General features: G+C 37.2%; 1 protein-coding gene across 2 annotated transcripts in view; it reads left to right on the forward strand.

Annotated features, from left to right (window-relative positions):
* The window catches only part of GADL1 (glutamate decarboxylase like 1), a 150,903-nt gene that overhangs the window by 83,873 nt on the left and 51,169 nt on the right, over nucleotides 1-15,861 (forward strand). For both annotated transcript variants that reach the window (XM_072412378.1, XM_072412379.1), the window contains one exon: nucleotides 13,799-13,998. In XM_072412378.1, coding sequence (XP_072268479.1) covers nucleotides 13,799-13,998 — 200 coding nt within the window. The remainder of the gene's footprint in view (nucleotides 1-13,798; nucleotides 13,999-15,861) is intronic.

Below are 15,861 nucleotides of genomic sequence, written 5' to 3' on the forward strand. Positions count from 1 at the left end.
AGATTAGCTAATTCTCTAGTCAATAGGTTTATGTAGGAGAAGGGATAGGCTTGCTGCTTTATTACCAGAAACTTCTGGAACTGACCAGATGCATCTGTGGCATTCAAGCAGGGAATGGCAACTGCATTGCAAATTACCAACTTAATTTCTTTAAAGCAAGAAGCTCATTTTAAAATTGATAAAAAGTAGAAATAAAGAATCTCATCAATCTTAGGTATGTTATCGCAATTTTTGAATAAAAAATACATAAAATATCACTAATATTGGAATTGGTATTGCATCTTTATGCAGCACCTCTCTCTGCACCTACAAAAAATCCCTTATCATGTTTCATCATTCCATCTTACCACTTTTGAATGCATTTATGGGAGTTTATACAAGCGTTTAAAGGGGTTTTAAAGCAAGCTTGAAAGCACTTATAAAAGCTCAGAATGATTTTATGGGGGTTTGTAAGAGTTTCTAGGCTTTTAAAGCAGATGTTTAAACGTTTCTAAATGCCTGTAAACTTCATTTGTTTTCAATGGAAACATTTTTAAATGCTTGTGAACGCTCCCATTGATTTCAATAGAAGTGTTTTTGTTCGTACAAGCATTTAAACATTTTAAAAATACAGCAAGCAGAGTTCTCTTTAACTATTAAAGAGGTGTCTTCTACAAACGCTCGGGTGTAGACTGGTCCATTGGAATGCATGGGAATTTCAAACATGACCAGGTTAAACACTGGGGAAACATTTTGTGTAAGGGCTGTGAAAATGTAGAATAGACCTCCACAGGCCTTGGTTCTTTTCACCTCTGTAGATGTTTTGTGAATAGAAATTTTGTAAACAGAATATAATTTTGTTATTTTGAAGGGTAATAAAAGGGTTGTCATAAATTGAAGTCCTAATTATTCTGAGCTTCTTTGCCCCATTTTAATCACTGCTGATTCTGTATGCCTTTTATTTGACATTCAACTACAGTATGTGCAATAATTGTTTTCTGTTTTTGTAAAACACATGGAAAAGTTATTTAGTTTATACATTTTCAGCAAGCAATAATGGTCAGTCAATAATGTCCATTTGTAAAGCTTGTTGTTGTAGTTTATTAACTTAAAAATCCCTTATCCTTTTTCATCATTCCATCTGGAATAGAGTTCCACATATGCTTGTTCTTTCTACCTAAATGTTTTGTTAATGCACATAAAATATTTGGCTACTATTATTTATAACCAAAGATTCTATGTCCAGTTGCCATAGAGGATCAAGAAATATTTTTTTTCTTTTTGTAGCAAATTAGGCCATGCTTTATAAGGGGGTTTTCCATCCTCTGGATCAACTGTGAGTTTAGGGTTCTGTGAATCGGAGCCATACCTAAAGCCAAAGCAATCTATATGGCTGTTATGAAGCCTAGGGTAGTGATCAAGATCATTGCTAAGTACAATTCTCCTTTGCAATGAGGAGCACTTGTTTAGTGTATATATACTTACCTTTCTGCAGGCCCATTTGTTAAATGAGATCTGTTTCATTTTAAAAGTTATTTCTTTTTACTGCTTCTTGAAAACGTTGCAATATTGTTTCTATATTCGTCATAAAGCCAAAGTAAAAGGTAGATTAATTGAGGTCCCCAAAGGTGATTAAAAGAAAGAAAGGTGATTAAACTGTGTGTACCTTTGGAAAAGAACTCATTCCCTGAACTGGAATAAAATTAAATGTTCAATGGTAAATGTAAAGTTTAGACAGGCTAAATAAATAAAATAAAATGTTTTTTTGGAAAGGTAATATAACAGCTGTAATCAATGCAATACTTATTGATTCTGATCTTCCTTTTCCCATCTTGATCACTGCACAGCTGAATCTAGATGCCTTTCTTTTTTGACATTCAACTATGATATTTGCAGTAAAATTCCTATTCAGGTTTTGTTAAACATATGGAATGGTTATTTAAATTTTATATATTTTTCATCAAACAGTAATGATTGGTCCTTAGTGCACATTTGTACAACTTGTCATAGTTTATTATTGCTTGTTATATTTCGTTAGTCTCTTTATTACCAATAACCAGCCTAGGAATGGTCATATTAATTTGTGCATAGCAATACAGTATACGTTTGGTTTTCCTAATATGCCTCATACTATATCTGCATTTTTTCCTTTGTACAATATGTTGTCTTTTATTTTATGTAAATACAGTTCCCTTATAATCAAACTAAGTTAATACATTTTATCTGATTATTGGGTTAAAATATAGATTAGAACTGTGCTTTCTGTTTAGTTTTAACTGTTTCTGTTAAATGCATGATATATTAGATAATCTGTTTGTCCTCATTACATGATGAATAAGAGAATTCTTTTATGAATCTGGATCTCGACCACAGTGATCTTTTGTACTAAGTATCTTCATCATTGCTACCAAATTAATTAGGCTTTGATCACAAATGTGTTTTATCTAGGTCAACACATCCACATTCAAACAGTAAATTAAATTAATCAGTGAGACATTTAAAGTATCATTCAAGATGAAACAGCTACTAAACTTTAATTTCTTGTCAAGCTATTATGGCTAAGCTGGTGGCATACAGAAAATACCCGCACCCATAGCTGCCTGCATGGTCCTTCTCCTGACCACGCGGGGGGACGCACCGCCCAGAGCCACGCACCACTGGTTGGCAACCGCTGACCTAGGCAATGGTGTCACCACAAACCTTCCTACAAAATCCTGGGATAAATGAAGCCCCTAAATCTTTTAAAGAGACACTAACTGCATAGTGGAGGAGCATCTTCTGAACAAGAGTTCTCGGGATCCCAAAATGTTTGTGACTTCACCCTTGCCTAGGGTGTTTGGTTAAGTGGAAGCTGGCTGGTAATGATTTATTTTTTTAACTTTCCCCACAGAAAGTGAAGTTTTTTTTATCTACAGTTGTAATGTGATGGTTATACTGTACCTGAAGGAGAAGAGTCCAGGTTCTGTTTTAATTAACCATTTTGCCAAAAAAAGAATATGTATAAGTTTCTAAGTTGCTAAGCCTACCAAACTCTGTGTAGAGGAAGATGAAAAGTATATGAGTCCTTTATTAGTCATTTATAACTGAATAATGATTAAGGATTTCAAAGACAAATGCTTTTTTAAACCCAATTACCTAAAGCCCCCATAGGTGTTATTTAGGAATATTTTATCTATTTATCTGCATAAATAGGGAAATTATATTCCTATCAATGCATGTAGATATTCAATTAAAGAAGGTTCATGCACAAATAATAGCTAGTCATTCAAACAGTTTAATTAAGAAAACAAGGTGAAACAAAGTACACAGCAATATTATCAGATATTTAACCACATAGGAACTTGAATCAATGTCACATATATATATTACATGAACATCAAGTTGTTAGTAGTAACCCCTACAATAATCTAGTAAATAAGTAATACACAATACATCAAATAACATAGAATGCAATTCAAGAAGGTGTAATAGCTACCTGTATGGATGTTGATGGGTACTCCATGAGCCTGATTCCCTAAGAGCTCCCATCATTCCCCTTTTTCCGTTATATTCCAGCTCCCCTTTTTATATAGTTAAGTCCTGTTAGGTAACATTGGGACTCCTTGATTGGTTAGTAGGTGTGTTTGGCATGACGACCATCAGTTGGCACCCACCCCACTAGATTGGGATTGGTTACTGTCATTTGATGAACCTCCCAACTAAATTTGATAATAAAATCTCCAGCTGGAATCTATGTTTCGGGGTCTATAAATGTCCAGCTGGGTCATCACCCCAGTCCATCCGTTCACTTACACCTCCATCTCCTGTTTCCTCAATTGAATGGACTTATTGCCCTTTGAAGGCCATATTGGTGGTCTGTTTGTTCTGGGAAAATAGGTCTTGTCTCCTGGCAGCTGTTGTATCACCTGTGTGTTACTCTGTGAAGTCCTACACTTGGAGACCCCCTAGGAAGCCCCTATGGCCAGATCAAGATAACACAGGTTTCATGTTAAAACACAACATTTCTGTACTGTATTGTTTCATGCTAATTAGATACAGTCTAATTATTAGGACCCACACATACCTAGTCATACATCTATGAATACATCTATATATTTATACATATATATACCTCTATATACATTTACATATTCATAAACAATCTTGAGGTGCAACATAGGGCTGCAAGATTTGTGTCAAAATAATGTGTTAAAAAATGTATGTTTACCAAACTCATAGTAATGTGTACTACTGTGCATGTGCTGCAGAGTTATTCATTTTAGGAGGCATATCAATCCAAAATAATAGCAGCACTACAGTGTGCTGTTTTAAAAAGTCATATCTTTCATATTGGTGTGTTTTGTAGTCATTGCCACTCCATTCAAAATGAATTGGCGCCCTTAACTACCTCAATAAATGTGCTTTAGGTTTAGGTTGGGTTTGTAAGGACAGAAATTACCATGTAGCACATCAGCAGTCTGTTCCTAGGTTTGCTATCATTAACATTTTAAATTACATTGCATTCACTTACTCAGTATATTCTAATGTCCTTCAGAACATGCAACATGGGGATAATTTTTCAATTAATTTATCACATATTATTCATTTTTTAAAGTGAAGGCCTGATCTTATTAGTGGAGATCTGATCCAGAAATGCACATTTTTAGGAACAAATTGGTCATTAATAGATTACTATATCAGTGCTTTACTTTTACGGAGAGAGACTGAACAGAGCTGCTGGATTTAGAATTGGAGTAGCCATACTAATATTTTGTAACATTACTTGGCCTAAAATGTAAACAGTGCAAAGCATTGTTCCACATTGTATTTACAACTCCTACTCAAGCGGAGTGGCCCATAGCAGAAGAAGCCCCGTAGCTGACCAGTACTAGACTTTGCCAGTTCAAACACTAAAGCCTGATGTCACTGTCACTCAGCTTGGATTCTCCTGTGCTTCAGATCTGATTAGAGGTCTGTAGTAGGATGGCCAAGCCGTTGGTGTTGGCAAGCTTCATACCCACATGAGCTTATGTTGGGCACTAAAGGATTAAAGTATGGTCAGGGAAATTTTAAACCCAAGCTCAGAACCAAGCCATTGGCTTTGTAACCCATTACAAGTAGGAAGTTGTAATATTTGTGTCCCAAAATCCTTTTTTCCCCTGCAAGTGCACTTACCTTCTGGACATAGAACCGGAGTTGATGTCAACATTATGAGTGGAGCACACCTCGAACACAGGTAGCAACAAACTTGGTCTTCATACCTAGTTCACATGGATAACTATTACTCACATATTATGGCTGGAGGACATATGATTTCTATTTTTTTATGAACATTCCATGTATAATCATTATATTACGATAAGATGTTTTATTTGAAAAATAAGCCGCATGTGAGACATTTTTTTTGAGACAAATTTTTACATTTAACAACTGTTCAGCCCTGACCAATTGTCACAGATTCCACTGAGACACAAATTCTACTCACCACACTTGCATCACAGCCCCTCTTCCCACAACACAATACAGTCTGCAGTGATCACCTGTACATAGTTTTCAAACCTCCATGCTTTGTAAGGTATTTAACCCAAAACCCACTTAAATTGGTACTGCTTCCATGCACTCTCCACTCCCATTTCTACACCTTGATGAAAACACAAGCAGCTTTTGCTCTAATTATTCCTTCTTTGAGATCAGGGGAGTAGTCGTAAAAAAAAAGAGGGGGCACGGTACGTGCCTGTCCCTTTACACCCCTGCCTGTGTCACTCATAGGGGAAGAAACTTCGTCATGATGTGACGTCATGATGCCAGAACCCCCCCACTCTCCCAGCGCAGACCTGAGGTCTGGATGGGAGAGTGGGTGGCTTGTATTCAGGGAGACAACCCGCCAACCTCCCTGAGCCTGTGAATAAATATGGGAGACATAGCCTGTGGCTCTGGCCGGTGCGCCCCCAACGGGGTCCTTCTTCTGACCCTGCAGGGGGGGAGGCGGACCCGCCAGAGTTGTGGACCACCAAAGAATTCTTTGTAAAAAAACTCCTGAAAAAAGTGAGGGCACAGCGTTCCCACCCATGCCAGCACCAGTTATCCCCCCTAATGAACCCCATTGATTTGTGAAAATTCGATTCTGACTATTTTCTGTGTGATGTACAAATCCCTATCTATCTTTTATTTTTAATTATTCTTAAACCTCCACCTTCAGCTAGAATTACGGGATGGCTAGGATACAAAAAAAGTTTCTACGTTTGCTAATTTCTATTTCCACATTTATTATCAGTTCTGTTGTCTTCTTTACTTTGGAACATTATATTCTTTAGATCTTGGGTCATATGAGGCAAAACTACCTATATTGGTTCCATAGATCAAAAAGGTAATAAATAGGTCCCTGTTGTGTAATTTACCCCTTGGGGGTAAACTACCTTGGTAAATTAAATTTCATGAGAATGAATTATTGTCAATCTCCTCATTAACTGATTATTTTATTACAATGTGATCGAGTGTGAAGTATGGAGACTGTCAAGAAGTAGTTGAATATTCATCAACAAGACATTAAAATCAACTGTTTTAACAACCGTGTAGACCACGAAAGCTGTATAAGGTGCAGGGCAGGTGCAGGGCCTGCATGACAGGGTGTGAGTCCCCAGAACAGGGTAGTAAAAAGTTAAGTGGTGGAGGGAGGGGCAGTGTTAGCTGGAAAGTTTAGGAAGAGGGGGGTTTAAAAGGGGGAAGTCGAAATGGGAGGCCCTCCTTTAGGAAGGAAGTGGTTTTTGGTAAGTCGTTTGGTCTGTTTGACGTATGGCGGTTGGGGTCTTGGAAGGCAAAGATCCTGGGCATGGAAAATGGTGTTTTATAGTGAGGGGGATTCTCAGGGGTTGGGTCCTCTTTAATGGTTGTATGATAGTATGGCCCCTGAGGCAGTGCTGGGCGGCTAGGGGCCAAGGTGGTGTTTATTTAGAGTTTGGAGGATTACGGATTATGCCTTCTGAGACCTGCACCCTGGTTGTTGAGGTTTAAAACAGGGTTGTTGCAATATTAATTGAAATGGGGGTAATTTTGGTTGATGGTCAATACGCTTGTAAGGTTAAATGGGATTTATTTGTTCTGGTGTTTATTGTTTACTTATTTATATTTTATAGTTAGTTATTTGTTTGTTAAAATAAACGGCTGCTTGCCAGCCAATTTAGGTACAACCTGGTATCTGTGTGCTTTTTCGTGTGTTGGGTTGGTTAGAAGCTTGGGGGGAGTTTGGGAGGTATTCATGTGGATTAATTGGTAAGGTGAGAGGACTAACAAGTCCGAACTACCCTGGTCAAGGCAAAAAAATTGCATTCACATGACACAGTTAATTTATCTGTAATCCCCTACTTTACTAAAATATACATCTAAATCCTGCCATACTTGTCAACTTCTACTCACAGAATACACTATTTCTGCCAATTTACTATTAGCAGTTTTGTATTATAAGAGCATATTACTGATACTTTATTTTAATGTTTATAAACCACAATATTGCAATATCAAAAGCTGCTGGAGGCAGATTTAAACTGGATAATGCATGAGTGTTTATATTTATTTCCAGAAAATGGTTTAACACATTTGACAAAATCAGGCCATTTTTGTTAGCAATGCAAAATGCATTCAATAAACCTAGCAGAAATTGAAGGGAATCTTGTGCATTCTGCTGTGACAGAGATACTAACATCAATTTCTATCACAGCAGGCTGCGACCAAGTCTGGGACTCATTTCACATTACTATCATCTGTAATGACTAGTCTGCAGTCAGATAAGTAACATAATAATAAAAAAAAAAATCCTTATCTCCCATACTCCAGAAAGTTAGCTAGAATCTTCACTGTCTGTGATAAAGTGTGATACCTTGTATTGGCCTGTCCATGTGTCATATGTATTTAAGTTAACATAGTTTCTAGAAAAAATAACAACTTTGGGACCTGAGGAAAATAAAGTTTCCGTTGGTACCATGGGTGAATGAGTAGGTTGTAAGTTTATGTACCGCATAATCTGGGTTTATGGATAAGCCACCTTAATACCAGAGGATTTGTTTGCTAATTGGCATACTAATGAAGATATGGCACTGTAATGCTGTGCTACAAAGAATACAGACTCAAACTGTTGTGACTAATGGAAGGAAGATAAACTTGTCCCATACTGCTAGTGTAAATGTGTTTGGCAAAGATGTTTATTATGCCGTTACTCATTCACCCTTTTGTTTAAACTTTTAATGGATGGAAAGGAATTAGTATTGAGCTAACTAGAGAGAGAGAAAAGTCTGGTCTGTTTTTTCAACAGATCTAATTGTATTTAATTGTAACCCTTACAATTGTTTTATATCTAAATTATTTTAGTTAGAGTTAAGGATTGGCTGTAGGAGAAATATGAGGATCTATTATCTGGGTTTTTGTTATCTTATTCACGTTTCTCAATGTGATCCTTTGGCAGACTTGGCTAACAATACATGAGACAACCCCATAAATCTTTAATAACCATTTTTAGCTATGTGCACTACCCTGGTAGTTTTGTAGTGGCCCCATCCCTTTAAAACATTGGACAATGGAGTGGACACAATATAGTTACATAGTTAGGTTGAAAAAAACAAGTCCATCAAGTTCAACCACTAGGTAAATAAACATATCCCAGATCTCAAACCCTTTGGACATAGGACTGGAAATGTTCATTGTCTTCTTGTTATGGTAAACGCTGCCTGTTGCAAGCTGGTATATCAGTAGGTAGGCAAACTTATTTATATTCATATAAAAAAAACAATGTTCAATACATAAGCATTTGTACCAGTTACTAGATGTACTAGTTGAACACATAAGCTTTTATTGGGCTTTGGTTGGTTGCATCTCCATCTGTGTAGACTTGCTCGCTTATCTTTACAAACAAGAATTAAAGCTGGCTATGCATGTGGCAAATTTACATCAAAACATTAAAAAAATCTATCGTTCTTCAAGCCTTTTTAGCATTCAGTTTCCAATCGATTTTATCCTATTTTTCCTTTAACTTTTCATTTAATAAAATTTAATAAGCCTCACCAAATTTTGGTGGTTGATCTAACCCCTGGTGGGGTAGATTTCTCCATTTCTGGCAATCGCTTTTAATCATATTCATGATTCCTGGTGGACCAAATATGGTTAGAATAGACACAAAATTGTTACTTGTATGACTGGCTGAAAGTGATGTAAAGGTTGATAATAGAGAAGGAAAATGAAAAATTGCATAGGTGGGAAACTAATAACACCTTACTTGACTTTTCTCATGTCTCAACTATTATTATCTTGCCTGTGTGATCCATTTTATGTTCAGGTTTGTAGGTTTTAAAATTCTATACACCTATACCACTCCTTTTGTTGCATTTTTAGAGAAAAAAGCTATTGTTGCCTTTGTTTCCTTTATTTTGCTTAAAGAACCATAAAGCGCCCTTTGTCGAATAAATTAATCGATTTACTCCTGCTGCAGTTGTGCAGTCAAAAAAGTAATTTTCTACTTGGATCAACCTATGCCTATCAAAGAGAAAAAAAGTCCTGACTTGTATGAATTCATTATCTTTAGTGAGTCTACTCTTCCGTGTAATCAGTAAGGCTTTCTCATTTTCAACTGCTTAGTCAAAGTACCACTCAGCATTTTCAAAGCTGTCTTTTACTGTACATTTTCCTGCCTCATCCAGCATAGACCCATGTAAACATTTTAGCAATGTATTTGAGGGCTTAATTTTAACTGAAGGCTTACTGTCAGATCAAATGATAATATTGATTGGCTGGGTTTATACCACCTGCTCATTCACGTAAAATTAAGCTAAAATGAAAAAAAATCTCTAGATATGACAGTTCAGAAAGTAAATGTGTACACTTGTTTATTAGGGTTATGTATCCTTAAACACACAAATGATAATTAAATCATATTAAAATAAAATTATATAATATTTGATTTGTGCCTGCAAAATGTAACTGCAATGTAGTGTGCATGGCAAAGATCAATTCCTGACATTATAAAGCTTTCAGTTCTATCAATATGGTAGCTTCACTAAGTTCTAGTAATTCCCAACAAGATCAATGAGGTTTATAGAGAGTGACAACTCTGGAGAAAAAAAATAATAAATCGTGGACTTTTAGGTTAGGAAATCCAAAGCAAGGATCACTCAGATTAAGGGGTTATACAAATGATTTCAGGCACACCTGTATTTCACCCCTGCAAAGCAAAGCAACAGGTTTATTTTATTGCCAAACAAATGCTATACCACACAAATGTACATTTGTTGCACATATGCTTCATCTTGGTATGGGGAGCAGGTGACTTCCTCCCTCCCTATCACAAGACAATGCTGCTGCCTAATATTAAATAATAATGAAAATAAAATGATGTTGTTTACCTGTTTGGAACAAGTGACATAGATTTTGCTTTCAATATCCATGTAATTCATTTGCTGGTTCAATGTCCCAGTCTCGTACCTTACTGTAAGCTCCAAGTAAAGTCAACTTACTCCAGGTTGCCTGTCTTTCTCTTGGTGGACGAACAACTTAGCAGGGGAGAAAAAGGAGGATAAGTTTGTGCAGCTTCTGGGGCCAAAGTAAATTCTCACTTCTATACTGTACTTCTATACTTCTCACTTCTATATTCTATACTTCAACTATAATTCAAGAAGTAAAAAACACCTTTAAGGGAGCATACTTCCCTTATCTAAAGATAAAAATAAAGCATTCTTGACTTCTTTTGTCATAATCAATAATATCTTTGATTATCTGGGCTTAGCACTGATTTGCTTACCACTGGTGCATCAATGAAATATATAGCTACAAAAACACAGGTTTTTGTATTTGCCTGCATTGAGCTTTGTGGTGTGGGTTTGTTGGTGGCAACCAAGGTCTGCAGTATCAATATAACGCAGGCTTATACAAATCATGTACCCTAAGCATCAGGGAGTGCTTGGTGTAAATGGACAGAAGGAGCCAGCCAGTGACCTGCAAGAACAGTTCCTATACAGTAATGTTTTTATCTGTTTTTTAGGTGTTTTATTGTGTTAATTGTGAATGAAAAGAGTACCTTTGTACTAAATAAAACAATCAAATGGCAACTGGCACTGGAATTAATATTATCATTATTGCACAGAATTTATATAGCTCCGAAATATTACGCAACACTTTACGAAGTCCTAGTCATGTCACTAGCTGTCCCTCAAAGGGGCTCACAATCTAATGACCTTACCATAGTCATATGTCATTAACATAGTCCAAGGACAATTTTTGAGGGAAAGCCAATTAACCTAACTGCATGTTTTTTTTTTTGAGAAGTTGGAGGAAACTGGAGTACCCAATGGAAACCCACCCCCTGAACATACAACTCCTTGCAGATAGCGTCCTGGCTGTGATTCCAACCTCCGGCCTAGCGTTGCAAAGCACTGAACCAGCTGTGATGCCCTGTACTGCAAAATCTCTCTCTTTTTATTACTAAGAATGATTGACCCCATGGTTAGCACGCTAATCTTTGCAGCATTGGGTCCTAGGTTTGAATCCTGGCTCGGCCAGTATCTGCAAGGAGCTTCTTGGTTTGCATGAATTTCGTCCAGGTACTTTGATTTCCTCCCACATTCTAAAAACATGCAGTTAGGTTAATTGGCTGTGTACATCCTGTAAATTCTTGCTATGTTTTATCCTAATTGCTGTGTTTAGTTGTTACTACACCTAATGTATACTTTATTGTAAATTGGACTACCAAGGTACCTTTGTCCTTTAAAGTATGCATTTAGTGGATTTGGGCAGACCATGCAATTCTATATGCGAGACACAAGAGGTGACAGATTGGCAATCTATGTCTGCTCCTAGTAAGAGATCTTGTACACGTGTCCTTTAAATATATGCATGCTTTCCTGTAAAAAATACTGCTGTAGAATGAATGGTTATTAATTTCAACACGTTCGTTGTACTTCCAAAGGTGTGACCTTCTCATTTTACCATATTTCTAAAAAAAAGCACAATGCTTGAAATGTGTTATAAGAAAAAAAATCAGTTTTTTTTTCTTTACCAGAAACCCAGCAAAATATAATTTGTCTAGCTCTTGAAATAGATTGAACTGTTTTTTTTTTCCTCTGTCAGTATTTAATGTACTGTTGAAATGCTGTCAAGTTTTATTGCAAAAAATGTACAGAGGAGCGAATGTATGGCATAAAAAGAAGGCTTTCAAAACAGATGGCAATTCTTTGGGGACTACAGCAATCATTATAGAGATTGGTTTGGTTTGCATTGTGCCAAGTAAAAAAAAAATTGTATCACAGTTCAATAAGATTTGCTACAGTACTCATTATTCATAAAACTAGGAGTAATGCAAGAAATGTAGCCTACTCTGTCATTTCTATTCAGTATGATCATTAAAGTCAAGAGCAAATGCTGGTCTTGTACGATAAACAAGACTTTTGAGTAAGCATGTTTGTGTATGCCACAGCAATTATACATACAAGTTAGCAAATATTTTAGGTGCACTCAAAGTAATTCATAAGAAAAGGAAATCCCATCATTTAAGGAAATCTCCAGTGTTGTTAGGTTGATATTAAATTATATACAGTATAATGATATACACACAATGATATAAACATTTCCTTGTCATCCTGCAGTTTGCCCCCATTTTCTGCAATTACCAAGTGTACAGTACAAAAAATTTCTAAGAATAGGGGAGGCACAATTGGGTGTTGCTTATCTGTGGTGAACAGTTAACATTGGGGTAGACTCTCTTTCTTTCCCTCGTTGGCCTGGGAGAAACTTACATTTAAAGAGACATAAGGGCATATACACACATTAGATTAATGTTGCTGGAAACTACCTTTCCTGATCATTTCTAGGGAAGCAAGTATGAACGAGTGCTGTACACACAGTGCTCTTCTGTTCTCTAGAGCAGTGGTTGCCAACCATTTGGTTGTCACGGACCACTAATTGCATGGACTCCAGGCCGCGCATGCAGGGGGAGCTGAGTGACGTCATGGTGCCAGAAACCGCCCATTCTCCCATAGCAGGTCCAGAGACACAACCCGCCCACTACCCTGAGCCTGCGATGTGTACGAGGACATGGTCCATGGCTCTGGCCAGTGTGCCCCCCAGTGAGGTCAGAAGAAAGACCCCCCTGGGGGGGCGCACTGGCCAGAGCTGCGGACCACCAAAATTTTCTTGTGTACAACAAGTGGTCTGCAGACCAACGGTTGGCGACCGCTGTTGTAGAGGGCTGCGAAAAAAGATGAGGATGTGACACCCGACTCTGTCCTCCTACATAGCACAGAAGTCATCCTTGTCTGATTCTACCTTGATTCTCCAGAATTACTTTGGGTCACACCTGTGCATGTTTTAGATTTTCAACCAGGATGACCACAAGTGTTTGTATTGATTGACTGTCCTCTTGTGTCTAGGGGCACCGTATAGGAGTGCAAACGGTAAATGCCTGCTGTTCCTTTTTTTTGTCAAGTCACAAGCTGGGCTGGATTTCGGACTGCAGTACAGCTCCCGAATCTGTCTAGCAGAAAATTGTAGATAACAAGACTTTATAAGCATAAATAAAATATCTCTTGGCAGGCAAAACAGTTCTCCCATTTCTTTGTAAATGTATCTTTTTGTACGTAAGTCAGAGTTAAAGTGTAGCTGCAATTTCAGTACAGTTACACATATTTTGGAATCCTCCTGGTTAGTCTTATACTTCTCTGTGCTCGATCTGCTGAGTTATTGGCCTTGTGACCTTCTTTACAGATAGGAAATTTTCCCTTTACTCTTATTTTATTTTACACTTAAAAAAAAGTAAGAGCCATTATTGGCGCTCCATTTTCTTAATATCTCCCATGCTGTTTTGCAGGACCTGCTTAAGAGGTGTCATTCAGCAGAAGCCTCCTATCTCTTCCAGCAAGATAAATTCTATGATGTTCGATACGATACAGGAGACAAATCTATTCAGTGCAGTAGACGTGCAGATGCATTCAAATTCTGGTTGATGTGGAAAGCTTTGGGGACCATAGGACTTGAAGAACGAGTAAACCGTGCCCTAGCATTATCAAAGTAAGATGAGAACATTGTTTTACAAACTATTCTGAGGTTTTTATGCTTTTACATGTGCACTTTTATTCTGAAACCACCCTATAGCCTTCATCTGGTTACAAATAATTAAAACGATTTACAATGATTTGCTTTGTTAGAGTCATACCACCCAAAACTTATATTTTAGTAGTATATTGAATCTATAACCACATTTTTAGGGCCAATGCTGATGGATTTTGATTTGCTGGTTTTGTACATCCATACATGGAAATACAAAAATTGATTGTAGTGGGTAAAATGCAGATCAACAGGAGGTTATCTGCAATGTACCTGTCATTAAATTTCAAATGAATCATCTCAAACTGACTGCAAGCCAATGCCATTGACACAAGCCTAAAGCCCATCAACATGGGCCCTAATTATCTTTGAGGTTTTTGTGCTGTCTGTGTGGAACAGATCTCACTGTGTATGATTGCAGAACACTAAAATAAAAAATTGTCTGAATTGTTTTACATTTAAAGTGGACCTATGCTCAGAAAACAAAATGTCACCAGGAGGTTGTAATAATTGATAAACCTTCGATGTCTCTTTTGTCAAAAATATAAATTCCTGGCTTCTGGTGGCTTTTTTGATTAAGCTCTACACTGTGCTGCTTATGCACAATGAAGGAAGAAAGCTTGGCCTTGTATGCGGAGGTGTCTTACACACAGTCAGCAGCCAGAAACAGTGGGCCTAATTTATTAAAGCTCTCCAAGGCTGGAGGGATACACTTTCATCAGTGAACCATGGTGATCCTGCAAACCTGGAATGGATCTAATCCCTTAATCAACAAAGCAAATTACTTTAAAGATATCCATTCCAGGTTTTCTGAATAACCCATGTTTACTGTTGAAAATGTATCTTCTCCAGTCTTGGAGAGCTTTAATATATCATGCTCAATGTAACTTCTGAACAAGACATCATCAGTGGCCATCCAAAGGTTTCAGAGAAGACTATTATGGAGTTGGGGGTGAAGATGCCTTCTGAGCATGCACTGATTAAAAGCCCTGCACCTGTCATCGCAGCAGGGCGGCTGCAAAAAAGGTAAGTATGTTTAAGCCTGTGCTATGATTGGCAAGTGTGTAGTGCATATGTGCTGATTATGGCTGAAGCTAACGATCCATCAATGAGTTTAGTTCTGCTTTAAATGCAGGTCAAAATGGGCAAAACCATAAATGTTCTCTGTATCTTCTAAGAAGAAGCAGAATTTTGCTATTAGTAATAATTGTGCTACAAGCAGGATATTTTACTTTAATATTACATGTCAAAGCAGACTTGAAGCTATCCAAGTACACCTAGACAATGTAATAATGGTATTGACAGAAGAGATGACTGAGAAATATCATACTTCTTTATCATACAGAATTGCAGCCCTGCAGTTTGCTTGAAGATTGGGAGTGACTTTATCAAATCAATGGCTTTGGAATCACATGTTGTAACTTTTAATAAAGTCATTTAGAAAATGAGCTAGAAGTTAAAAGGAAAATCTGACACCTAGATGTTTCACATTGCTTTATTCACCCAGAACAACCTTCTTTAGGATAATGCTTTGACGCCTCACATTGAACAGGAAGGCAAAGGCAAAGTTGCACAGGTTTGGCTTCTCAACGAATCTGCTGAGTGTTTCATACACTGCATACTTTTCTGCACTAATGCAGAATTTGCACAGAAGATCCATTTATTCCCACCATGTGCCATTTTCCTCTGCACACTTGCATATTTAGTTCCATTAGTCAATTGAGTGTTTCCAAGTGTCATTGCAAAGGCTTATCAATCTGGCTAATCAATAACAACATCAGAGTCTATACATCAATTTAAAGAATTTTCAACATTGTTTCAATGTTT

This window comes from Pyxicephalus adspersus, chromosome 5 (assembly GCF_032062135.1).
Source record: "Pyxicephalus adspersus chromosome 5, UCB_Pads_2.0, whole genome shotgun sequence".
Lineage (NCBI taxonomy): Eukaryota > Metazoa > Chordata > Amphibia > Anura > Pyxicephalidae > Pyxicephalus > Pyxicephalus adspersus.